General features: G+C 49.8%; 1 protein-coding gene and 11 non-coding genes across 13 annotated transcripts; all 12 read right to left on the bottom strand.

The window, feature by feature from the left end:
- Positions 1-4,993: 4,993 nt before the first annotated feature.
- On the bottom strand, positions 4,994-6,995 carry OR1F1 (olfactory receptor family 1 subfamily F member 1). 2 transcript variants are annotated; one of them, XM_069570606.1, is made up of 2 exons: positions 6,977-6,995; positions 4,994-5,925 (listed from the first exon to the last, which is right to left on the bottom strand). In XM_069570606.1, exon 2 carries the CDS (start codon positions 5,849-5,851, stop codon positions 4,994-4,996), a length of 858 nt encoding a protein of 285 aa, XP_069426707.1. In that variant the 5' UTR covers positions 5,852-5,925; positions 6,977-6,995. The 2 variants fall into 2 exon arrangements, with proteins under 2 accessions (XP_069426707.1, XP_069426706.1); XM_069570605.1 differs by lacking the exon at positions 6,977-6,995 and having other exon boundaries at positions 4,994-5,950.
- A 4,804-nt stretch (positions 6,996-11,799) lies between these two features.
- TRNAK-CUU (transfer RNA lysine (anticodon CUU)) lies at positions 11,800-11,872 on the bottom strand. The gene has a single exon. It is a non-coding gene; the product is annotated as a tRNA-Lys (tRNA).
- A 1,365-nt stretch (positions 11,873-13,237) lies between these two features.
- TRNAR-CCU (transfer RNA arginine (anticodon CCU)) lies at positions 13,238-13,310 on the bottom strand. The gene has a single exon. It is a non-coding gene; the product is annotated as a tRNA-Arg (tRNA).
- Positions 13,311-15,968: 2,658 nt separating this feature from the next.
- TRNAP-AGG (transfer RNA proline (anticodon AGG)) lies at positions 15,969-16,040 on the bottom strand. The gene has a single exon. It is a non-coding gene; the product is annotated as a tRNA-Pro (tRNA).
- Positions 16,041-16,601: 561 nt separating this feature from the next.
- On the bottom strand, positions 16,602-16,674 carry TRNAK-CUU (transfer RNA lysine (anticodon CUU)). Its single transcript has one exon. It is a non-coding gene; the product is annotated as a tRNA-Lys (tRNA).
- A 2,281-nt stretch (positions 16,675-18,955) lies between these two features.
- Positions 18,956-19,027, bottom strand: TRNAP-AGG (transfer RNA proline (anticodon AGG)). The gene has a single exon. It is a non-coding gene; the product is annotated as a tRNA-Pro (tRNA).
- Positions 19,028-20,289: 1,262 nt separating this feature from the next.
- On the bottom strand, positions 20,290-20,361 carry TRNAP-UGG (transfer RNA proline (anticodon UGG)). The gene has a single exon. It is a non-coding gene; the product is annotated as a tRNA-Pro (tRNA).
- Positions 20,362-21,174: 813 nt separating this feature from the next.
- TRNAK-CUU (transfer RNA lysine (anticodon CUU)) lies at positions 21,175-21,247 on the bottom strand. The gene has a single exon. It is a non-coding gene; the product is annotated as a tRNA-Lys (tRNA).
- A 434-nt stretch (positions 21,248-21,681) lies between these two features.
- Positions 21,682-21,753, bottom strand: TRNAP-UGG (transfer RNA proline (anticodon UGG)). Its single transcript has one exon. It is a non-coding gene; the product is annotated as a tRNA-Pro (tRNA).
- A 1,175-nt stretch (positions 21,754-22,928) lies between these two features.
- On the bottom strand, positions 22,929-23,001 carry TRNAK-CUU (transfer RNA lysine (anticodon CUU)). Its single transcript has one exon. It is a non-coding gene; the product is annotated as a tRNA-Lys (tRNA).
- Positions 23,002-23,429: 428 nt separating this feature from the next.
- Positions 23,430-23,501, bottom strand: TRNAP-AGG (transfer RNA proline (anticodon AGG)). The gene has a single exon. It is a non-coding gene; the product is annotated as a tRNA-Pro (tRNA).
- A 791-nt stretch (positions 23,502-24,292) lies between these two features.
- TRNAP-UGG (transfer RNA proline (anticodon UGG)) lies at positions 24,293-24,364 on the bottom strand. The gene has a single exon. It is a non-coding gene; the product is annotated as a tRNA-Pro (tRNA).
- Between the last annotated feature and the right edge of the window lie 290 nt (positions 24,365-24,654).

Here is a 24,654-nt window from a genome sequence, read left to right as displayed (position 1 = left end):
TTTGAGGACCAGAATGTCTTGGAAACACAGACAGGTACTGTGAGTGAGGAGCAGGGGTTCATGGCCCTAGCCCCCTGTGCAGGAAAAATATTTGGGGCAATCACAGAGCAGGTGTTTGCAAGAACTTCACAGCCATTGGGACCAAACTCCCTAAGAGCCTCATTAGAGAGAAGAACAAGGATTTAATAACTGAATCTCTCCATCTACGGGCACAGGCCCCAGATCAGCCAGGTCCCAGGTTTGAAGTCCCAGGGAATTTTGTCTGGGATTTATCGCCATAGTGCTGGCTTCATTTCTAATATCTTCAAGTTTTGACCCAAGAGTGACATCTAAACCTTAGACAATATTTTTTGGCATCATCGTTTGGTACAAAGAGGCCAAAAAGTAGGCAAGACAATTATTTATGTAGTGGCATTGTGTCTTTAAAAAAAATGTACATACCTTACTTTATTTAAAAAATAATTTTATATATTTATTAAATTTGGGCTCTGCTTGGTCTCCGTTGCTATGTGGGCTTTTTTCCGGTCGCAGCAAGTGAGCGCCGCTCTCTAGTTGTGGTGCGCAGCTTCTCATTGCGGAGGCTTCTCTCCTTGCAGAGCATGGGCTCTAGAGTGGAGGCTCAGTAGTCGCGGTGCGCAGGCTTAGCTGCTCCACAGCATGTGGGATCTTCCCAGACCAGGGATCAACCTGTGTCTCCTTCATTGGCAGGCAGATTCTTTACCACTGAACCAACAGGGAAGCCCCATACCTTACTTTAAAAATACTTTTTTTGCCAAAAAGTGCTAACCACTATCTGAGTCTTCAGAGAGCCAGAATCTTTTGCAGTAGTAACATCAAAGATTACTGATTATATGTCACTATAAAACTATCATAATAATGAAAAAGTTTCACATATCGCAAGAATTACCAAAATAGGACAGAGACACAAAGTGAGCAAATGTTTCTGGGGAGATGGCACCAAGGGACTTGTTTGACACAGAGTTGCCACCAACTTTCAATTTGCTAAAAAAAAAAAAAAAAGTGCAGTGACTACGCAGCGCAACAGACTGAGGCATGCCCGTGTTACTGCCAGCAGAGCAGGAGCCAGAGTACCTGCCTTTACACCAGTTCCTAAGCCCTGATTCTCACAGAATGATGTGAATAAGGACAAGTAGCCCCTGCATACGCAATGGATGTGTTACAGGAGAGGATTCCTCAAGCTTAAGAAATCAGATCTTGTCATTGGGAATAAGCCTGGCTGAACTTGGCCCCAGAAGAATACATTTATTACACTGGATGGTGAAAAATCTGCCCTTTGCTCCGGAAAGACACACCGTTTCCATCTTCCAGTGCTGTTCATTAAAGAAACATTCTTGAAGAAATGATCTAGAACAGAAGAAGCGAATGTCTCTGGTCACAAAATGTGCAGAAAAGCAATAAACACACGGAGAGCTGCGTCTTACAAAGCATGTATTAATTTTATACTCGTGGGTTTTTTAAAAATAAATGTGTTTATTTTTGATTGAACTGGGTCTCCGTTGCTGCACGGGGACTTTCTCTAGCTGCGGAGAGCGGGAGCTACTCCCCAGTTGCGAGGGCTTCTCATTGCCATGGCTTCTCTTGTTTCAGAGTCTGGGCTCCAGATTGCAGGCATCAGTGGTTGTCGCAACAGGCTTAGTTGCCCCGCGGAAGGTGTGGAATCTTCCTGGACCAGGGATGGAACCCATGTCCCCTGCGTTGGCAGGTGGATTTTTAACCGCTGGGCTACCAGGGAAGTCTGTTTCCTTTATTTTTAACAGTGAATGGGAGATGAAAACAGTCATCACTGACTATTCTTTCTATGTATAGAATTATATTCTAATTTTCTCTAGTGTACTAGAAGCTTAAAAAAAAAAAAGATACTGACACAGGGAAAGAACCCTTCATCAACTATTTTAGAAAGTCTGAGAGAATGAATCAACACAAGCTGAAAGGAAGTAGAGATGTGATTTTAATATTAACTAAAGCCTGCTTTAAGATGAAAAAAGCATTAAAGAGGATAAAGATCTTTCAGTTACTAACAGATACAATCTATGATGAATGTATAACATTCATGAAGCTCCATGCCCTCCATAACCCAGCATCAAATCAAAAGGTAAAATCTGTTAATATACAGAGAAAATAGTTGAAATGTTTATTACTTTACAGATCAATCAACATCCAAATATTACAGAGAAAATAGTTAAAATGTTCATCACTTTTCAAATCAATCAATATCCAAATATTATCATCTTCATATACATTATGTGAATCCTGTTTCACAGATATAGCTATGGTGTAGAAGAAACCTGATTGAAGTCCATTCCACATCAAAAAAGACCCCAAGGATCCAGCAGGAATCTCAAAGGTAGAGGGTAGATCTGAGCTGGGTGTTCACGGGCAGGGCTGCTTTGACACAGTGGAGCTGGGAGCCCCCATGCATGGGGCCGCCATGGAGCAGAGTCAGAATTTTATGGAGGATAAAATAAACTTGACCGCCAATAGCTGTGACCCGAGGCCAGAGGTGGACCCCCAAAGGGATGTGAGCCACGAGCATCAATGCCGCAGCAAAACAGGCCTCCAGGAGATCAAACAAGATCAAGGTTCAGTAGCTACACTGGGTTCTAGCAGCTCACACAATCATGGCCTTGGGCGGAGAGAGAACTTCCAATTCTCTCTCTCCACCTGGCAGCAGAAAGCAAGACTGACTGACTCCTTTGAGTGAATTTCTGAGATGCTCTGACACCAAGAGAAAGGTATTGGACTTCCTGACAGTTTTATCAGGTGGGGTGGGACAGAAATAATGAAGAAATAAAGGAACAATGACCTTAATTTTCACTCCAAGCTGAGGCAATAGGTACGTAGGCTAACTGTGACACTACCACAAAGCTTTCTACGCCAGGAAGTGTACAGCTGTGTTATTTATAGCACAGAGACACTTTAAGTTGTCCAGAGTCAAGGAACGAATAAATTGCATCCACGAGTGGATAAAATATTATATGGCCATTAAAATCAAATTTCTAAGACTTTTACTGAGATGGGAAGAAGGAGGTGGAAAATGAGAACACAAATGGGAAAAGTGCAGCCAACTTTTCTAAAGCTATATTTATGTGGAATACTGAAGTTATCCTGGAGCAGCAAATTTACAAGTTATTTCGATCTTCTTCTAAGTGATTTTTTTTTTAATGTTACATAGTATGTAGGTATTACCTGTCAAGTAACAAAAGTGATTTTTAAATGGGGCAAATTTTAAACTCCGTCTCAAGAAAGAATGTTCAAATTAAAAGTTAAGGCAAGGATTTCTCTGGTGATCTAGGGGTAAAGAACTTGCCTTCCAATGTGGAAGATGCGGGTTCCATTCCTGGTTGGGGAACTAAGATGGTATATGCCTCTGGGTAACACAGCCCCTTCACTGCAACGAAGACCCAGCACAGCCAAAATAGATAAAAGTTTTGTTAGGACCAAACTGAAGCCAGGACAGGCTCTAAGGGGCAGGCTAGGCCTGAGGTTTAGTCTCTAAAAAAGCTGAGGCACTGGGAACTCCCGCAGGCAGTGTAGCTCGACCAATCAGAAAAAATCCCCATAGACCCCCCCCCACCCCCCCACCCCCGCCCGAGCCAGACCTGAGCCAATCCAGATAGGGATGCAAGGTTAAAAGGCGCGCACGCACGTGCACGCGCGCGTACGGTTTAACCAATCAGCTGTGCTGTTACAGGAACAAAAAACCATCTGTATAAAAGTAGATGTGATTCAGAGCTGGGGCTCTTGTCAGATTCCACTGTGCTGGATGAGACCTGGGCCCTAACTCGAGCTAGCAATAAACCCCTTTATGCTTTTGCATTGCTGTGGACGTCTTATTCTCTCAGTTTTGGAGACTTGGACTCTGGGCATAACAGTTTAGGCGGCATTCATTCATCCTTTTTTTTTTTTTCCTTTCAGCTGGATCTGAGTATTGCCTTTGGTCTAAGAGCAGTGCCAGACACTAGGGAATAAAGTGAATAGCATGTGAATTTGGGTATGGACTGTCTCATAATATGTGGGAAATCCTTGGAGAGGGGAAGAATAAACCAAAGAAAAAAACAGAGCTCGAGAATCAGAAGGGCTCGTGGAGGACGAGGTGGCATTTGACTTGCTTTGAAGGTGTGGCAGAGGGTTGCTAGCCAGGGAGGAAAGCAGTCGGCGTGGGTCCTGGCAAAAGGAAGAGCAAATGATGATTTGGATTCCTGGTATCAAAAATTGCCCGGATGACCCCGCCCCCTAAGATCAGGCAGCCAATCAGGATGCTCGCAGGGGGTTTCCGCATTCTGCGCCGCTTCGCGGCTCCAAGCTCTCAACCGAAAGTCTACCTGAGCCTGAGTCTCACCTGAAATATTACTATCGACTTTAGTCTTCATATTCCGCTTGGTTGTTTCTTTATCTGCGTCTCATAACTACTCTTGTGAGCATTTCTGTGACCCAATCTTGATGACTCACCGTGACAGGGAGCACATAAGATGATGGAGATCAGGGATTCGTCATCCTGACTGCGCAGTAGAATCTCGAGCTTTCTAAAACCCCTGTGTTGGGGCCCCACTTCCAGAGATTCTGATCTATTTGGTCTGTGCTTGGGACCTGGACATCAGTGGGTGGGCCGTAACTTCCAGGGGACTTTAATATTCAAAAATATGTGGAACGTGTATCTTTCTAAACATACCACTTAAAAAAAATTGGATGTGGTTGTAAAATAATTCAAAAATTAGTCATTTTTTAAAAAGTCTCTTTACTTGGTAGATGCAGCAGGGTTTTAGGTGAATTAGGTCCACAGATAAATAATGATTGTCTTCTACATGCTCCTCAGTTCAGTTCAGTCGCAGTCCTGTCCGACTCTTTGCAACCCCATGAATTGCAGCACGCCAGGCCTCCCTTGTCCATCAATGTTTCCTTTCAGACTGCCCTTGGCAAAACGGCTCAACAGATACTTAGTTGCTAAGAAAATAAATCTGCATGGGGAGGAGGCTCAGTTTTGATTCTCTCCTGAGACAGAAAACATTTTCCGGCCAACCACTTTTCCAAGAGCCCTTTTCAAGTCCCTGTTCCTCAGGCTGTAGATGAAAGGATTCAGCATGGGGGTCACCACCGTGTACATCACAGTAGCTACAGTGTCCTTCTCAGAAGAATGTGAGGATGAAGGGTTGAAATACACAGCAATGATGGTGCCGTAGAAGAGGGAAACCACAGCCAGGTGGGAGCCACAGGTGGAGAAGGCTTTCCATCTCCCCTTTGTGGATGGGATCCTCAGGACAGCACAGGTGATAAGGATATATGAAGCCAGGATGCAAACGAACGGGGTGATCATGATCAGGGCACCCTCAGTCAGTATCATCACCTCATTGAGGTGTGTGTCAGAGCAGGAGAGCTTGAGGAGGGGGGTCACATCACAGAAGAAGTGGGTGATGGCATTGTCTGCACAGAAGGAGAGTCGAGCCATCAGCAGGGTGTGCAACAGGACATTCAAGTTGGCGATGACCCACGACCCAGTGACCAGCAGGGCACAGAGCTTGGGGGTCATCTTTGCTGAATAGTGTAAGGGGTGGCATACAGCCACAAAGCGGTCATAGGCCATCACAGCCAGGAGGAAATTGTCCATGTCCACGAACATGAAAACAAAGTACATCTGCGTGAGACACCCAGAGAAAGAGATGGTCTGGCTCCTGAGTACGTGGTTGGCCAGCACCTTGGGGACAGTGGTGGAGGAGAAGCAGGTGTCCACGAAGGACAGGTTGCAGAGGAAGAAGTACATGGGGATGTGCAGGCGGGAGTCCACGCTGATGGCTAGGAGGATGAGCAGGTTTCCCAGGACCGTGGCCAGGTACATGGTGAGGAAGAGCAGGAAGAGGAGCTGCTGCTGCTGGGGCTGCCTGGAGAGCCCCAGGAGGAGGAACTCAGAGACTCTCGACTGGTTGGCCTCTCCCATGGGGCTGGGAGCCTAGACCCAAAAGCAGACAGCAGCAGGAAAAATTCAAAAGCCTGGAAAATGATGGTGAAAATGGGGCAATTAAGAAAAATGCAAGGAGAAAGGCCATGGTATTAACACCTTGCTGAGGCATTAGCACTTTTCTCCGGGTATGTTTTGTGCCTCTTGTATTAGCAAAATGAGGGCTGCTTCCTTATGCTTGCACTGTACCTCTAGAAGGACCCCGAGAAAATGTGACAGTGGTTTTGTCCATAATTTTTGTGTATGTTTAAACTTTCTACCATAACCATGTATTTTTTAATGTAAGTATCAGAAACACTGCAGATACAGGAATATTAATAGAGACTTTATTATTTATGATGAGTACTGGATAACACAAGTGTAAATGGTTGACATAGAGACTGACATACGGTAAGCATATACCCTGAAACAGAGTACTGATGTCATTGATATTAATATCATTAGTGATGTGGCCTTAGAGAATATTTTTTAGTTCCCTTACTCTAATCTGTAGCTGTTACACATTCCTAGCACACCTGCTCTGCGGATGATATAATGATCAATCAAAAACTGCTCCCAAGGTGGTAATGATAGTATCACTGCTACTCCTCCCTGGGCTCAAATTTCTGGAGCAATTTACAGAGCTCTGGGCCAGCCTTTTTGGCTATGTGTGCTGAGCTCCCGAACTCAAATTCCTAAAATTAAAATGGAAACAACACAGAGGATTGGCAGAAACTCAGTCCATTTGTTTTCCTCACAGTTCAGGGTCTCATAAACAGATAAAATATATTGGCTATGCCCCGAGCAGGAACTGCAGATGAGCTCAGAACTGTTTCTACAAAGCCGCTAAAAGGCAGATGTAATGAGGAGTGCCCCCTTAAGGCTTTACATCATAGGGATGTAAATAAATAAATTTACATAAATAAATAAATGATTGATGAAGTCCAACCCATCTGACTCTTACCTGGGAAGAATGGTAGTCTTCACGGTCCCCAGAATTCCCATGTTTGCTTCTCTTTTCTAGACCTAGTGAGAGATTTTTTTTCTGAAGGAGAGGGCCTCATCTTTTGGTTTTTAGGCTGAGTCTGCATGAACCAAGGGGATGGGGGTGCACAGTCACAGCCGTTTGTGCAAGAGGATGTTTGGGTATCACACGGCCAGCTCTTTACAGGAGACTAGATGGCCACTAGGGCCATATGCCCTGAGGGCCTCATTAGAGACGAGCAGATAGTCACTGTCTCCTCTCCTCTGTGGGCTTTTTTTGGATCCAACACTGATAATAAAGACCTGTCATCAGAATTATATAATTGCTGCTTCAGGACTTGGCAACACTGGAAATGATGTGATCTTGGGGATCGTCAGTAGCCGCAACCCTTCTGCTAGAGAAAACTCCCAATTCTATATTTTATCCCCCACCTAGCCTTGCTGGGAAATACACATGAAGGTGGATAAGGGTTAAACTTTGGATCACCTAGATCGGTACTGAATTCCAGACCCACATCATCACTTGTATAACTTTGAGAAAGCTACCAATCTTCAGAGAATTACAAATTTTCACTCTATGTAGAAAGGAGAAATAATAATCACCTTGTAGAATTGTGAGATTAAATGAGGTAATTTATGTTAAACACCCATGACCTCTAACTTCATCAATGCACTAGGCTAGGACCATGTCCACTGCTGCTGCTAAGTCGTTTCAGTCGTGTCTGACTGCGACCCCATAGACGGCAGCCCATCAGGCTCCACCATCCCTGGGATTCTCCAGGCAAGAACACTGGAGTGGGTTGCCATTTCCTTCTCCAATGCGTGAAAGTGAAAAGTGAAAGTGAAGTCACTCAGTTGTGTCCAACTCTTTGTGATCCCATGAACTGCAGCACGCCAGGCCTCCCTGTCCATCACCAACTTCTAGAGTTCACTCAAACTCATGTCCATCAAGTCGGTGATGCCATCCAGCCATCTCATCCTCTGTTGGCCCCTTTTCCTCCTGCCCCCAATCCCTCCCAGCATCAGTCTTTTCCAATAAGTAGTCAACTCTTCGCATGAGGTGGCCAAAGTAATGGAGTTTCAGCTTTAGCATCATTCCTTCCAAAGAACACCCAGGACTGCTCTCCTTTAGAATGGACTGGTTGGATCTCCTTGCAGTCCAAGGGACTCTCAAGAGTCTTCTCCAACACCACAGTTCAAAAGCATCAATTCTTCAGCACTCAGCTTTCTTCACAGTCCAACTCTCACATCGATACACCACCACAGGAAAAACCATAGCCTTGACTAGAGGGTCCTTTGTTGACAAAGTAATGTCTCTGCTTTTCAACATGCTATCTAGGTTGGTCATAACTTTTCTTCCAAGGAGTAAGCGTCTTTTAATTTCATGGCTGCAGTCACCATCTGCAGTGATTTTGGAGCCGAAAAAAAATAAAGTCTGACACTGTTTCCACTGTTTCCCCATCTATTTCCCATGAAGTGATGGGACTGGATGCCATGATCTTCGTTTTCTGAATGTTGAGCTTTAAGCCAACCTTTTCGCTCTCCTCTTTCACTTTCATCAAGATGCTTTTTAGTTCCTCTTCACTTTCTGCCATAAAAGTGGTGTCATCTGCATATATGAGGTTATTGATATTTCTCCCAGCAATGCTGATTCCAGCTTGTGCTTCTTCCAGCCCAGCGTTTCTCATGATGTACTCTGCATATAAGTTAAATAAGCAGGGTGACAGTATACAGCCTTGACATACTCCTTTTCCTAACTGGAACCAAGGAAGCCCTATAAGTGATTATAAAATATTAAATATGTCAAAATTTGTGAATCAATATTAACGCTATTTTTAAAAGAGAAAATTTAAGGTAATTTGCCATAGATAAGTTTAAGTGTTAGTCCCTCAGGCCTGTCCGACTCTGTGCGACCCCATGGACTGTAGCCCTCCAGACTCCTCTGTCCATGGGATTTTCCAGGCAAGAACACTGGAGTGGGTTGCCATGCCCTCCTTCAGGGGATCTTCCCGACCCAGGGATCAAACCGGATCTCCTGAATAACTGAAGGTGAAAGTGAACAATTAAAGGAATGAACTTAGCATTTACTGTTTATTCTTTTTCCTTCTCCCTCTCCCTCTCCCCTCCCTCTTTCTTTAGGATTGCTTCGGGAAAGGGAGTCATCCAAGGGCTGTGGGTAGGTCCGCTTCTTCTCCACCATCACAGGCTGAGGGCTGCGCAGGATGGCGCGCGCTCTGCGAATGGCGGCCGCGCGCAACTCCGGCGGTACTTGTTTCGGATCAAGTGCGGGCGGCTGCGGTGGATGGCCCGGGCGGTCGTGGGGCTGGTGGTCCGCACGTAGAAAGGGGCTTGCTTTCGCGGGCCGGAACTCCGCTCCATCACCACCCGACCTCTTTGCAGTCAGCGGCGGCTCCGTGCTCGCAATCTTGGGGTGAATGAGCCCGTCTTAACTGAAGGCGTTGGGGGCCTTCGGCCTATTGGGTTCGGTGGGGAGTCTGCTTGTTCCTCCTGACCTAGAGGCTGGAGCGGTTCCACACGTCCATCCTTTGCTTATGAGCCTAAGGGCGGCAGCTCCTCTCCTTGAGACGGACGGACACGGCAAAAAGCAAAAAGTTCGTTATATAGACTATGCCAATTAAGAAATACAGAAAACTGATAGAACTAGAAAAGATGCTGATGGCAGGCAGGAAAACATACCACTTAAGACCTGCCTTTATGGAGTCTTCTGCTAGTAGTGAGGATCTGATGTCACCATGAAGGGATTTAGTGCTCTTCTAAATATAAGGAGATGCAAGGATTGAGATCATAACGTGAAAGTGAAAGTCACTCAGTCGTATCCGACTCTTTGCGACCCCATCAACTATACAGGCCAGGATACTGGAGTGGGCATCTTCCCAACCCAGGGATCGAACCCAGGTCTCCCACACTGCAGGCGGACGCTTTACCCTCCGAGCCACCAATGGCAACCTACTGTAGTACCCTTGCCTAGAAAATCCCATGGACGGAGGAGCCTGGTATCCATGGGGTCGCAAAGAGTCGGACACGACTGAGCAACTTCACTTTCACTTTCACTTCCACTTCACTTTATGAAGTCACTACCACAACCCTCTTTACCAGTGAAACAACAGTTACCAAGTTACCAGAAAACGTTAGTAATACCTCCAACTCCAGTGCAACACCATAGGATTTGTTGAAGCCTTCTCTTTCCAACTCCACCAGCAAGAATTCTGGCTCCTGCTAGTCTCAATATATCAGCGTATTTGTGAAGTCCTCTTGTTGTTCAGTCGCTAACTCTTTTCGGACTCTTTGCGACCCCATGGACTGCAGCACACCAGGCTTCCCTGTCCTTCACTATCTCCCAGAGTTTGCTCAAACTCGTGTCCATTGAGTCAGTGATGCCACCTAACCATCTCATCCTCTGTCGTCCCCTTTTCCTCCTGCCATCAATCTTTCCCAGCATCAAGGTCTTTTCCAATGAGTCGGCCACTTCAGGTGGCCAAAGTACTGGAGCTTCAGCTTCAGCATCTGTCCTTCCAATGAATATTCAGGGTTGATTTTCTTTAGGATTGACTGGTTTGATCTCCTTGTAGTAAAAGGGACTCTCCAGCACCACAGTTCAAAAATATCAGTTCTTTGGCACTCATCCTTCTTTATGGTCCAACTGTCACATCCAAACATGACTGCTGGAAGAATCATAGCTTTGACTGTACAGCAAAGTCCAGCAACTTTGCTTTGTTAGTAAAGTCCTCTGTACACAGCCTATTTCCTGACCTTACCAGGCTGCCTTCTGAGTTGGCTGTCTCAGGATGAAATGACCCTGCCATCCGGCCCTTGTCAAGTTAGCCCTCCTGTCAGATTCCACGCGTGAACTGTTTGTACCAATATGTATGCCCTCCGTTCTCTAGACAAATGACTCCAAGCAGAAACAACTTTGCCTCCCAGAGGACTTTGGACAGTGTATGGAGACATTGTTGGTTGTCACAAGGAGGCTACTGACATCTAGAGGCCAAGGATACTGCTAAACATTCTGCCATGCACAGGCCAACCCCATCCCCCCACCCCCCAGAACCATCTGATTCAAAATTTTGAAAGTACTGAGGTTGAGACTATAATATATCTCATTAATAATTTGTATATTATTATGTGGGAAATTATAATAACTTAGTTATGGCTCAGCAGGTAAAGAATCTGCCTGCAGTGCAGGAGACAAGCAGACATGGGTTTAGTCCCTCAGTGGGGAAGATCCCCTGGAGGAGGACAATGGCAGCCCACTCCAGTTATCCTTGCCTGGAAAATCCCATGGACAGAGGAGCCTGGTGGGCTACAGTCCAAGGGTCCCAAACAGTTGGACATGACTGGGTGACTAAGCACAGATAAGATAAAACATATTATTAACATTGACTTCATTTTTAAGAATATAACGAGGCTACTAGAAAAAAATTTTCTAAAATATTTATTTATTTGGCTGCACCAGGTCTAGTAGAGGCATGCGGTGTCTTTAGTTGAGGCATGTGGGATCTAGTGCCCAACCGGGCCCCTTTGCATTGTGTGCACAGAGTCTTAGCCCCTGGACCATGAGGGAAGCCTCTACTAGAAAACTGTTCATTACAAATGTGACATTTGCTGCTTCCAGGATTCACTCAGGAGGCAGTATATCTGGCTGTCTTTCTTTATTCTGTTTTCTTTTTTGTAATTGTTTTTTTGGTTGCCCTTTTTAAAAATTGATACAGTACTATAGATACCATCTTTCCAAGTCTTGCTAAATTAAGAATTTTCATTCAAAGACACCTTCTGGTATGTATTTAAAAGAATCCTGGCTTTCGTGCCTTCCCCTGCAAAAAGGAAAAACACAAAACAAGACTATACGCCCAACGTAGGGCTCGAACCCACGAGCCTGAGATTAAGAGTCTCATGCTCTACCGACTGAGCTAGCCGGGCTCACAGGCACCTTTCCTCCCTTCAGGGGAAAGTGTGCATCTACTACCTGACAAGATCCTGAAGATGAAGTGGGAGCACCACTGACAGCTGCTGCGGGAGGATGAGAGTTCGGTTGAAGCAGGGACTCCTTGGGCCAGAAGCCAGCGAAACCCACCGAGCTGCGCTGCGCCGCCTGGTGGGGAGCATGCATCTTCCCATAAGCTCTGGACCCCAAATGTGTCCCAACATACCAGAGGTCACTCGCCTAACAGTCATCTATTCACTCAAGTGTTGATTGAACGTTTAATGTATGCCAAGCACTGAGGATACCGCAGTTGACAAATTAGATTTTTAAGAAAGAGGAAGAAAGGGGGCCAGACTCCAGATCAAAGGAAATTGCTGCTGTTCATTTTTGTTTCCTTCTTCACCAGACTCGATGTCTGCAGTTTTTTAACACAACAGGCAAGCAGGAAGTGCGGTAGGAGTCTTTTAAGGGGCAATTCTCTCTTCCCTGTTAGGAAACTTGCCCTGCCCTCTTCAGTTATTAAAAGAAGAAAGAAAGAGAAAAGAGATGTTTCTGAGGACACGGGCGCTTTCTCCTGGCGTGTGATTATAAAAAGTCACAAAAGTAGCTATACTGAAATAACAGAAGTCCAAGCAGAAAATCACCCACAGTCCTAACCTAGATCTAGTCAACGTTATCATTGCCCCCCCTTTACTTCCAATTCTCCCCTAAGTGCCCCTTCAGTTCTTACATTTCAAAGGAGCAAGGTCTGCTGTCCACATTTTCTGTTTAGTTTTTGATCTGTGTATTTCTGCATTTTGCTAGAGTCGCTTTTTTTCTCCCCTTCCTTCCTGGGTCCTTCCATACCTGATTCCTTTCTGTACAGTCAAGCAGGAACCTCTGCAGCTTGGGAGTTACTGTTTGTTATGTAAGAAATGCATAGAGCACGCCTTTCAGAGCAAAAACTTCCAAGTCGACTGGGATAGACTGAACATTCTTTTCTGAGGCTGAACAGTGTTAATGAAGGAAAATATATTCCATCTGTCTCCCACAGATGGCCAATCCCATCTCCCTTTTATTTATTATTTATCAAACTCTGCTGCAATAAAACATCCTTGTACTTACATCAGTAGTTTTATCTCTGAGACAGATTCAAAGAATTGGAATTAGAGGATCAAAGAATAGACTGCTTTGCAAAATTCCAATGAAACCACACATATTACCACATTAAGGTGTATGTGTAACCACACGTGTTTTCCCATTTAGACGTACAGGAACACCGTCTTTGTCCTTCCTTGTTAGAGATTGTGGGGAATTTTTGTATCTTCTAATGACCCAAAATGCATCTTCCCATCTAAGGAAAGACACATCATCCGTCATACTACCCCAGGTGGGACTCGAACCCACAATCCCTGGCTTAGGAGGCCAGTGCCTTATCCATTAGGCCACTGGGGCTGCTGCCAAGACTGTGCCCAAGAACTTGGGGAGAAGGAATAACTAGTCGCCAGTAGTTAGAAAGTAATCCAGGAATTGGTTTGAGTGCTTATTAGAAACCTGGTTGAGTCCCTACAAGGTCCCAGTCTCTGTTCAAGACGCCAAGGAGCAGAGTCCTGAGCGAAACCGACAACCTACGCTCGCGGCAGAGCTCCTGTGCGCGCCGCGCCCTCGCCTCCCGCTGCGCCCTCCTCTTCCTGCATTCCCGCGGCTCCGCCCGCGCGCTCCGCGGAGTGCGGTTTGTCGGCTTCCTCCAGCGGGAGTCTCCGTCTCCAGAAAGCCCTGGGTTGTCCTGCTGCTGACAGATGCAGCGAGCAGTGAGGGTCCCTGGCTGCATCAGTCCGCAGCGCGTTGGGCAGGACCACCCTGCGGTGTGTGTGATAAACGTTCAGTCCTCCGGGGACGCGGCTGGACAGAAGACCCGGGGGAGCGCGGGGCTGAAAGAAGGCGTGCGGGGCCAACACCGAGAGCCGGAGAGGCGACCCCTCCGCGCCCGCCGAGGCTCAGCCGCAGGCGGCAGTCAGAACCTCCCCCACAGTCTCCTGCGTTGGGCATCGTCACCCAGGGCTTGGCAACGTCCGGGAGACCGCCAGCCCGCAGAATACTCCCCGCCCGACCTCGCTTTTCCAGGCCAAACCACACCCTTGGAGCTGCCCAAAGCCGAAGTCCGCGGGATCGGGACACACCCCCTGCAATTTCCCTCGCCACCCACTTTTCTTTCTTCACTGAAGTTCCTAATTAATCCGAAGGGTAAAAAGTCAGCAGAATCCAGAGCGGCTCAAGTTCCGACCCCCACCCCCATCCCGCCACATCCCTTCAGGAGAGCTCCCGGGACCTCAGATTCTCCTCTCGTCACCCCCTATCCCGATTTCATCCTTTGTTACTCAAGCAACAAGATTATCCATGCGCAGTCCAGATTCAATCTCCTTCAATCTCCTCCAATAAGTCCTTTATGGCTGGGGAAAAAAAAAAAAATCCAGGACAGAATCAGAGGACAAACTTTGATTCAGTTGCCGAGACTTCTAATCTCCCTTGTCCTGTTGGTCCTGGCAGTCTGGCCACCCGCCCGGATGAAGCGGCGGGCTAGGAGTCGGGGGCGCTGGAGCCACCAGCCCGGAAACCAGGGAGAAACCAGCATGGGAACAACACGGCGGACACTGGGAGGAAACAGGACGCGGTAGACGTGGGCCCCTTGTGCCTCGGGTGTACTTTGTCCCACGGGTGCGCCCCGTCTCCGCACAGGCTCGCCTTTTATTTTATTTAGTAAAAGGGGCCGGGAGGAGGAGACGCCGGGGAACTCGCATTGCAGAAGCAGCTGGCGGCGTTGGGGCGGGACGAGTGTGTTCCTGTCCATACTCATCTCTGGGGGTCACAGATTCCAGGGGGCACCCAGGAGCAGATCCTGGGCTCTGCCTCGGTCACCCGGAGCCCAAGGCCGTCACGTTTGCCGAGATTGGCAGGTGTCCTTGCTCCACGGCAACTTCGGGCCGCCATCATCCCTCTGGTTCGCCACATCCGTTTAAATTAGGCCCTTTTTGACTTTTCCAAAAGCAAGCTCTTCACTGCTTTGAGGTTTGTTTGTTTTTTTATATCCAATATTTTCAGTTGTTTTTTGAAAGAGGGTTGGTCCCCAAAACCCATTTGTGTTACTGGAAACCTCAACTCTGCCAGGGTGTTTTTCTTTATAACTTCTTTAAAACTGTTTATAGTTTTTTAACCAATAAGTTAAAGTGTTTTTGTTTGTTTGTTTTTAACAAATTTGGAGAGAGATGGTTCCCCCTCTCCCTCCAGGAAATCAAATCCAACAGTCAAATCAGCCTTGGAGTTCTGCAGCAGACTCTGGAAAAAGAGGCAATTTGGCTTGAGAGATGGCCCTGGTCTCCGTCTGTGGTGACCCTGACCTTGGCATGTGATTGCCCCTGGAAGTGGGGAATCTTTGCGTTTTACTGAAAGCAGCTCTCTAGATTTGGAACTCCTTAAGGGTCAAACTCAAACTCCACCTGGACCCCCAGCCGCCAAAAATGGGGCCTAATACAGCCTGAGGTTCAGAGCGGGGGACAGGACCCCGATCCTGACAGCATGGACCCCAGGTCTCCGTGCCCAACCCGGGCTCCCGGAACCCTTCCCTGACCTGGGGCTGTGGAACCAGGGCAGACCGGGGAGTGCCCAGGTGAGGAGTGACAGGAGAGGAGAGAAGGAAGAAGAGAAGGGAATCAAGAAAGAGGAAGAGGGTCTTGGGTGCCGGAGTCAGGCCCGATACGTTACTGGACACTTAGCAGGCATGTTTGAGTCTCATTGGAGTAATTAATTGCTGGACTCGAAGCCTGAAAGGTAGGTGATTTGGGGAGACTGTTCCAGGTTTTCTCCCCTGCCGGCCTTAACCTGACCGAAGCCCCACAGACATTGCCCTGCACTGTGATGTCCACACCCCTGAATCCCCAAGACTCCTACTAAAAGTTTAAAAGTATCTGGAAACAGCTTGAAGCTTTTAAATGTCTTCTCTAATTCTCTCGAAGTGTGGAGCTTTGAAGTACAACATCTGGGGACTTGGCGTAGTTCTCAAATCTCTAGAGAAGAGCTATTTTGAAGAGCTATTTTCATGTAAAAACGGAAATAAATGGGCTCGTCCGGGATTTGAACCCGGGACCTCTCGCACCCTAAGCGAGAATCATACCCCTAGACCAACGAGCCACACAAATTCTACCCTCTGGGTCTCTTCTGTAACTCCGGGGCATCCCGGATATGGAATTCGGGAAACCAGTGAGGTGGGGCGGGGAGGAGGCTCCAATTTCAGACCCATGGGAAAGTGTTGAGCTCATAGATTAGTGGGCAAGGGGAGGACTCCAGAGGTTCCTGTGCCGGCAAGTTGGGAAGCAGCCCCTGCAACCCTACCCACACCCCCCCACCCCAACCAAGTCTAGTGGTCCCTGTGCTCAGATTACAATGAGCCCAACGCCAGGAAAGGCGGGCTATATTAGCATCCCAGCTTGGCCTTTAGGTCACTTAGCTGACACTTCTTGCAGCCAGGAACATGCTTGAGGAGGAGCTGGGGTCAAAGCCAGGGCTAAAAGCCAGCAAGGAGCTGTGGGTCCGGCTGGGCAGTTGAGTGCCTTTTGATGGCAGGTCACAGGATTGCCTTGCTTGGAAAAGGGGCTCCCCCCAGCTGTAGTATCCTGGTATCATCTGATGCTCACTGATGCTCACCTGCTGAGTTTCTCCGGACTCCAAAAGGTCCAAACCAAGAAAAGACAACGCCCAACGTGGGGCTCGAACCCACGACCCTGAGATTAAGAGTCTCATGCTCTACCGACTGAGCTAGCCGGGCAACCACGAAGAAAGCTTACCCTTGCATCTATTGATGGGGTAATGCAAAGGTGATGGGACCTAGGTGACGGGTACTGACTTAGATGTGGACACCAGGGCAGGTGGTCAGTAGCCAAAGGTTCCTGGGCCTCACAGGGAGTCCCCACTTCAAGCTCCACTCTCCACCTACAGCCGCTTCTACGACAACAGTTCCTCTAGTCCAGGACTTCCCTCAGCACCCTGTAGCTGGGGAACCCAGTCTGGCCCCTGTGCCCACCCGCCCACCTGACCGTGGGCTTAGGGAGGAGGAGCTGGGCCAAGTTGCCCGGAGAGAGCAGCATAAACCTAGGGCGAACTGCACAGTTGACCCCTGAGGGGACATCTGGATTATTTCCAGTTTCTTGGCAGTTTCAAATAAAACAACTATAGACTTGTGTACAGATTTCTGTGTGAACAGAAGCCTTCATTGTTCTGAGATAAATACCCAAATTGCTGGGTCATATGCTGGCTATAAGTTTAGTTTTTAAAGAAAATGCTGCAGTGTTTTCCAGCATGAGTGTACAATTTTACATTCCCACCAGCGATGAATGGGGTGACTCATTGTCTCCGATAAAATATTCAACAGAAGTAGAGAGTGTCAGCATCCTTGTTGCATTTCTAACCTCAAATAGAGTATTTTCAAGGTTTCACCACAAACTTGAAATTTGCTGCAGTATTTTGTAGATAATTTGGGCAAGTTATGGGTACTAACAGCTTTCACAAGGTTATTTAGAATATACTTTTATTATCTTCTTAATTTATCCAATAACTGTAAAGTCATTCTCTAACATGGGTTATATTTGTCTTCTGTCATTATTTCTTAATCAGTTTTTGCAGAGTTCATCAATAGCATTAACTTTTTGTCATTAGTAGCTAATGTATGCTTGTTTTCAACATCATTATTATCTTTTTTTTTTTTTTAGTTCTACCAGTTTATTGCTACCAACCATCTTCCTCCATCCTCATGCATGCGTGCTCAGTCATGTAACTCCATGGACTGCAATCCGCCGGGTTCCTCTGTCCATGGACTTTTCCAGGCAAGAGTACTAGAGTGGGTTGCCATTTCCTTCTCCATCAGCATCATTATTTTCAGTGCTTCATCATTTCTCCCCTTGTTCTAATTTATCTGGGTTTATTTTTTGCTGTACTTTTTCTAACTTCTTGTCATTAGCTTTCAGCTTGTCTTCTTTATTATACACATCTAAGGCTATCAATTTTCCTCTAACTACTGCTTTAGCTGTGTCTTAAAGGTTTTGGTATGTAGTATTTTTCATCATCATTTACTTCAAAGTATTTTAAATCCCACTGTAATTTCTTCCTTAACTCATATGACTTCTAGAAGTGTGTTGCTTAATTTGTAATATTAGGATATTTTAGGGGTTTTGTTTATTTTATATTATTTGTTTTGATGTATTTTTAGTTTACCATCTTTCATCTTTCTAAACCATTGCATACATCTATTGAGATTTGTTTCACTTTTTGTGTATTTTTAGACAAATATAGGCCTGTTTCATTCTTCTAGAGCATTTTACATAGCTTCAGTTCTCAAATATATTTTCATTATTGTCTTTCATGTTTTTATACATAGTAAGGATGGTTGTGTTATAGTCTGTGTCGATAATCTTAGCATCTTTCCAACTTTATTTTCATATCAATCGTTCACTGGTTGTTGCTCATGATGCCTAGTTTCCTTGTATTTTTCACTGTGGCATCCCGTGGCACTCTTTCCAGCATATGCTGAAGACATCCTGGCAAGTACCTGAGACCCCGCAGGGGGTTGGGGGTCCCGGTGTCCACCTCTTGCACCTCAAGGGCGGCCTCCGCAGCACAGGGCGGAGGGAATTTGGCGCTGGGGCCCAGGACCTTGGGTACCCAGCGGTGCCGGAGGTCCCGGGACTCCTGCTGACTTCCGGGAAGGAAGGAGGGGAGACGCCTGAGTCCACGCCAGGTAGAGTGACTGGATTTAGAGTGATGCGAATGCCTGCAGCCCATCGGCTCTCCCTAAGTGGATGCCCTGCCCTCCTGACTAGGGACTGTGGGGCCCAGGCGTGACAGTTCAGAGGCCTCCAACCGAGTAAGAACTGGCTCCTGATGTAGAGAAGGAAACACCTCTCCAGTCTTCAGTGCCTGGAGCTTGGGCTAACAAAGTAGTTTGTGGCCAGACTTGTGGAGACACTTTCGCTCCTGGGCCTCAAAAAGAGTTTTAAAATGACAAGGGGAAGCAGAGAGTGGCTCCTGAGACCCGCAATTGGAGAGGGAAAATAGGGCTCGTCCGGGATTTGAACCCGGGACCTCTCGCACCCTAAGCGAGAATCATACCCCTAGACCAACGAGCCACTTGCTTACGGTGGGATCCTGCTGGTGGGCTCGCGGCTGGATGGGCCGTGCCACGCAACTGACGAGGAATGGAGACTCCAATTTCAAGCCCCCTGGGAAGTGTCGAGTCCCAGGACTGATGGACGCGGAGAAAACTGAGCACTCCCCCAATCCAGGGCCCCGCGTCGCCTCCCCTCCGCCCAAGGACGACAGAGAGCCCCGGACCAGGAAGGGGGGCCGGCCTCTGTCCCCGCGCCGCTCATCGGTCATTTCGCAGGCCTCCTCGCCCCCGCGAACGCAGGGGACCCGCTGCACAGAGCCGGCGAGGGACTCCGGGGTGCGCGGGAGAGCTCGAGAGCCGGCGGGGGCGCGGAGGGTCCCGGAGCCGCGATCTCTGGTACGCTTGCTTTGGGGACGACCGAACCCCCAAGGCGTGGCCGCTGGTGATCGCTCAACAAACGCCGGCGGAGTGCACGGAGGGGACACCGCCTCGGCCTCCGCCTCCCGCGCTGCTCTCGCTTCTCCCGGCTCGGCTCCCAGCTCCCGCCCCCGCAGGTCAAAACCTAGAAAGTGCGTTTCGGACGCGGGGCCCCCAACCCACAAGGCTTGACTGTGAGAGTCGCTTTGTTCTATCGACTGATCCAGTAAAGGTCCCGGCCTCAGATGCCCTCGGATGGCCTGATCTGGGGGTGGTCCCTAGAGGGGGGCGAGTTAGCCCATCAACCAGACCGCGCACCAGGACGGATCACGATGCCCTCCCAGCCCAGCTGGCGGAGGAGGCGGGCCCTGCGGTCGGGCTGGGGAGTAGGAGGAGGCCTCCCTCCGAGCAGCGAGAGCCCGTGTCCAGGAGTCCGGGGTCAGGTCTGGGCAGAGTCTGCAGTCCCTATGTCCTCTCTCAACGTCCAGCCACTCCGCAGCCCTTCCGGATACTTGGCCCCATTTCTTCGCCCTCTCATCAGGGAAAGCCCCGGGGAAGAGACCCCCGGACCCAAGAATGAAGTTGTGCCCAGGGAAGCCCGGGAGTCTCTTTCTCTCTCCCCGCCTCCCCGCCACTAAAATGCAACTTTAAGTTACAGTAGGGCTGATCGGGGGCTGGAGCAGTGATCCTCCGGAATAATCAGAGACCTGGAGCCCTAGGGCAACCTACCAGATACTTTCCTTCACTCTGTTTGCAGGAGCGGCTACCGCATGTCCGGCTCTCTGAGGACGCTGTCTAGTCTGTGTCTCCCGGACGCTTCCACCAGACCAAACCTCAGTCCTCCGCTTAAAGAAAAGAGGTTGCGGGCTCGTCCGGGATTTGAACCCGGGACCTCTCGCACCCAAAGCGAGAATCATACCCCTAGACCAACGAGCCACTACATCACTCCCCCTCCCCTCTCCAGTCCTTCTGCAGGTGACTCCAGTGAAGCTCGCTGCCATAGCTCAGTTGTCAGCGTGCGCACCGGCGAATCCGGCTCTGGGGGATCTCAGGGTCGCGGGTTCGCAGCCGCAGTCTGGTTTCATACGGACGTTTTGATTATCTGCTCTTCGTGCGGCGGGAACTGGAGGGAGACCCCACCTCCACCCTCCAGCTGCAGCTTTGCTCAGTTCTGGCTTCAAATAGAGGCAGGAGATTCCCCACCCAGAACACCTCGCCCGCAAGAAGCCTCTCCTAGGGACCGAGGGGTGCCTGGGCCTGAGGCAAAACAGACTCTGAAACTACGGAACAACCCTATATCCCTCTACTTAACCGACACTTGAACCAAATTTCTCCCCCAACAGAGCAGTCTCTGAACGAGAGGAGGAGGTTCCAAAGGACCGCTCATTGTCCAGGGGTAGGAGTATCCATTAGGTGCAAGAGGGTCAAATTTCCAGAGCAGCCTAGGTCTTCACACCTTTTAATTTTGGGGACTTGTCAGCCTTTAAGGGCGCTGGTTCTTGCCTTGTCCTGAGCTTACTCTCCTGGCCTTCCAGAAATGGGAGTCCAGAATTTCCCATGTGAGGCCCAACCATTACAAGGAGCAGACAAGGCGAGGGAGGGCCCAGCGTGGCTTCCTATGGTGAGCAGGAATCTCTGTGTGTCTGCACCCTGTTCCTCCAACAGGGCACTTTTTAGTTGGGAATGGACAGCTGGGAGCAGAAAACCAATACACGTGGCACTGGAATCCACAGCAGGCAGCAAAAGTCACGCCCAACGTGGGGCTCGAACCCACGACCCTGAGATTAAGAGTCTCATGCTCTACCGACTGAGCTAGCCGGGCAACTGGCAGGAGCAACCTTTGGCCAGGTTTCCGAAGTTGACCGGCTGTGGACCGCCCCAAACGACAGCATGGAGCAGGAACCAGGGTCAGTGGGTAAGTGGAGTGCCTGGATTTGAGGTGGGGGGTGGGCTTCGGCTGCAAACGACAGCAGTGCATCGCCTCTCCCCACGCGGAAGCCTTGGCCTCCTGACCGAGGACCGTCGGGTCCAGGCTTGACTGTTCTGAGACCTGCCACCGGCGAAGAACGGACTCCCGATGCAGAGGAAGGGACCATCTCTGTCTTCCGTTCCTTGTTCCTCCAGCACAGGCTGACAATGTAGCTTGTTAGGAGACTCACGGAGACACTTTGGCTACTGGGCCTCAATGAAAAAATTTAAAACGACAATGGAAGGCTCAGAGAGGGCCCTGAGACCCGCAAGTGGGAAAGAAAAGCAGGGCTCGTCCGGGATTTGAACCCGGGACCTCTCGCACCCAAAGCGAGAATCATACCCCTAGACCAACGAGCCACACATACCGGGGTTATCCCCCCACCCCCTCCTTCCGCAGGTGACTCCGGTGACGCTCCCCGCCATAGTTCAGTTCTCTGCATCCCCACCTGCGAAACTCAGGTCACAGGTTCGTAGCTGCAGTCCAGTTTCAGAGGGACGGTTGGAGTATCTGCTCCTCGTGCGGCGGGAGCTGAAGGAGACCCCGCAGCTGCAGCTCTGCTCAGTTCTGGCCTCAAATGGAGGCAGGAGACTCCGCGCCCAGGGCACCTCGTCTGCAAGAGGCCTCACCTAGGGACCGATCGGGGATACCTGGGCCTGAGTGAGGGAGGCGAGCAAAACAGATTCTGGAAGAATCCTATATTCCTCTAGTTAATAGACACCTGAATCCAATTCTGCCCCAACGGAGCAGCGTGACTAGAGGAGGAGCGGGAGGCGGTTCCAGCCACGGCTCCCTGGTCCAGGGGAAGGAGGAGGGGCTCAGGTTTTTACACTTTGGTTTTTTTTTAAATTGGGACCGGTGTTCCTTGAGGAGGAAAACCCTTGTGAGCCTTAAATGGCGTTGATTCTTGCCTTGTCCTGATCTGCTTACTTTCTTGACCTTCCAGGAATAGGAGTCTACGAGCCCCCATGAGAGAGAGACCCACCCGCTACAAGGAGCTGACAAGGACGACGGCAGGACCCAGCATGGCTTCCAGTGTTGTTCAGCCGCTCAGTCGTGTCCGACTCTTTGTGACCCCGTGGACGTCACCATGCCAGGCCTCTCCGTCCATCATCAACTCCAGGAGTTCCCTCTAACTCACCGTCATTGACTCAATGATGCCATCCAACCATCAACCTCTGCCCACCCTCTTCTCCCCCTTCCCACCTGCCTTCAATCTTTCTGAACATCAGGGTCTTTTCCAATGAGTCGGCTCTTGGCATCGGGTGGCCAAAGGATTGGAGCTTCAGCATCAGTCCTTCCAATGAATATTCAGGGTTGATTTCCTTTAGGATGGACTGGTTTGATCTCCTTGTAGTGCAAGGGAGTCTTAAGGGTCTTCTCCAACAACACAGTTGAAATGCATCAGTGGAGAGCAGGAATTTGTGTGTGCCTGCACCCTGTACCTCCAACAAGGCGGTTTTAAATCGGGAATGGACAGCTGGGAGAAGGCCAACGCACGTGAGGCAAAAATCCAAATAAGCAGCAAAATCTACGCCCAACGTGGGGCTCGAACCCACGACCCTGAGATTAAGAGTCTCATGCTCTACCGACTGAGCTAGCCGGGCGACTACACAGACTCCTCTGAGGACAGGTTTCGGAACGTGACGGCTGTGGACCGCCCCAAATGACAGGATGGGGCAAGTCCTGGGGTCAGCGGGAACATGGGGTGACTGGATTTGAGGCGGGGCTGGCTGGGCTCCAGACGCAAACGCCAGCAGCGCATCACCTCTCTGCACGCTGATATCCTGGCTTCCTGACCTGGGACTATGGGGCCAAGGCTTGACTGTTCAGAGACCTGCAAGCGGTGAATCACCGGTCTTGATGCAGAACGGAACCTCTCTCCGTCTTCCATGTCTGGAACTCAGACTGAAAAGTAGCTTTTTGAGACACTCTTGAAGACACTTTGGCTACTGGGCCTCAATGAAAATTTTGAAACGACGACAAGGGGAGGCATAGAATGGGCCCTGAGACCCACAAGTGGGGAAGAAAAGCAGGGCTCGTCCGGGATTTGAACCCGGGACCTCTCGCACCCTAAGCGAGAATCATACCCCTAGACCAACGAGCCGTACATGTTAAGGTTTTTTGGCTCTCCTCTCTGATGCCGTGGTGTCTTGGAGCTGGACCGGCGACGCCACTAAGGTGGTGCGGAAGGGAGACCCCAGTTTCAGACCCACTGGGAAGTGCGGGCTTCCAGGAATGATGAGCGCGGGGAAAACTCAGCGCTCCCGGGCCGGCAAAACGGACAGAAGCCCCTGCGCTCCGACAGTCCGGGGTCCGTGCCGCCTCCCCTCCGCCCTCGGGCGACAGAGAGCCCGGGACCGGGAAGGGCGGCCGGCCTCTGTCCCCGCGCCGCTCATCGGTCACTTCGCAGGCCTCTTCGCAGCCGCGAGCGCAGGGGACCCGCTGGACAAAGCCGGCGAAGGACTCCGGGTCGCGCGGGCAGGTGGGGAGAGCTCGGGAGCGGGCTGGGGCGCGGAGGGTCCCGGAGCCGCGATCTCTGGGACGCTCGCTTTGGTGGCGGCCGAACCCCCAAGACGTGGTCCCCGGTGATCGCTCAACAAACGCCGGCGGAGTGCACGGAGGGGACACCGCCTCCGCCTCGGCCTCCTGCGCTGCTCGCGCTTCTCCTGGCTCCGCGCCCCGCTGCCGCTCCCGCCCCCGCAGGTCAAAATCAAGACAGCGCTCTTCGGCGCGGGGCCCCCAATCCCCGAGGCTTGACTGTGAGAGTCGCTTTGTTCTACCGACTGATCCGGCCGGACAGCAGCGGTCCTGGCCTCAGAGGCCCTAGGCGCGCCTTGTGTCTCCCCGAAGCTTCCACCAAGTCGGTCTTCAGTCCTCCTCTTAAAGAAAAAGGACGGGCTCGTCCGGGATTTGAACCCGGGATCTCTCGCACCCAAAGCGAGAATCATACCCCTAGACCAACGAGCCGACACACGCCTCCTGCCCCTCCCCCCGACCCTCTGCAGGTGACTCCCGGGAAGCTCGCCGCTGTAGCTCAGTTGTCAGTGTGCGCACCTGCGAAACCCGCCCTGTGGGTTCTTGAGGTGGCGGGTTCGCAGCCGAACTCCGGTTGCAGACAAACGGTTAGATTATCTGCTCCTCTTGCGGCGGGAGCTGGAGGAAGACCCCGTAGCTGCAGCTATGCTTAGTTCTGGCCTCAAATGGAGGCAGGAGACTCGCCGCCCAGAACACCTCGCCTGCAGTCGTCCTCACGCGGG

The sequence above is a fragment of the Ovis canadensis genome, chromosome 24, assembly GCF_042477335.2.
Source record: "Ovis canadensis isolate MfBH-ARS-UI-01 breed Bighorn chromosome 24, ARS-UI_OviCan_v2, whole genome shotgun sequence".
Lineage (NCBI taxonomy): Eukaryota > Metazoa > Chordata > Mammalia > Artiodactyla > Bovidae > Ovis > Ovis canadensis.
This window is presented reverse-complemented; position numbering and strand designations above follow the sequence as displayed.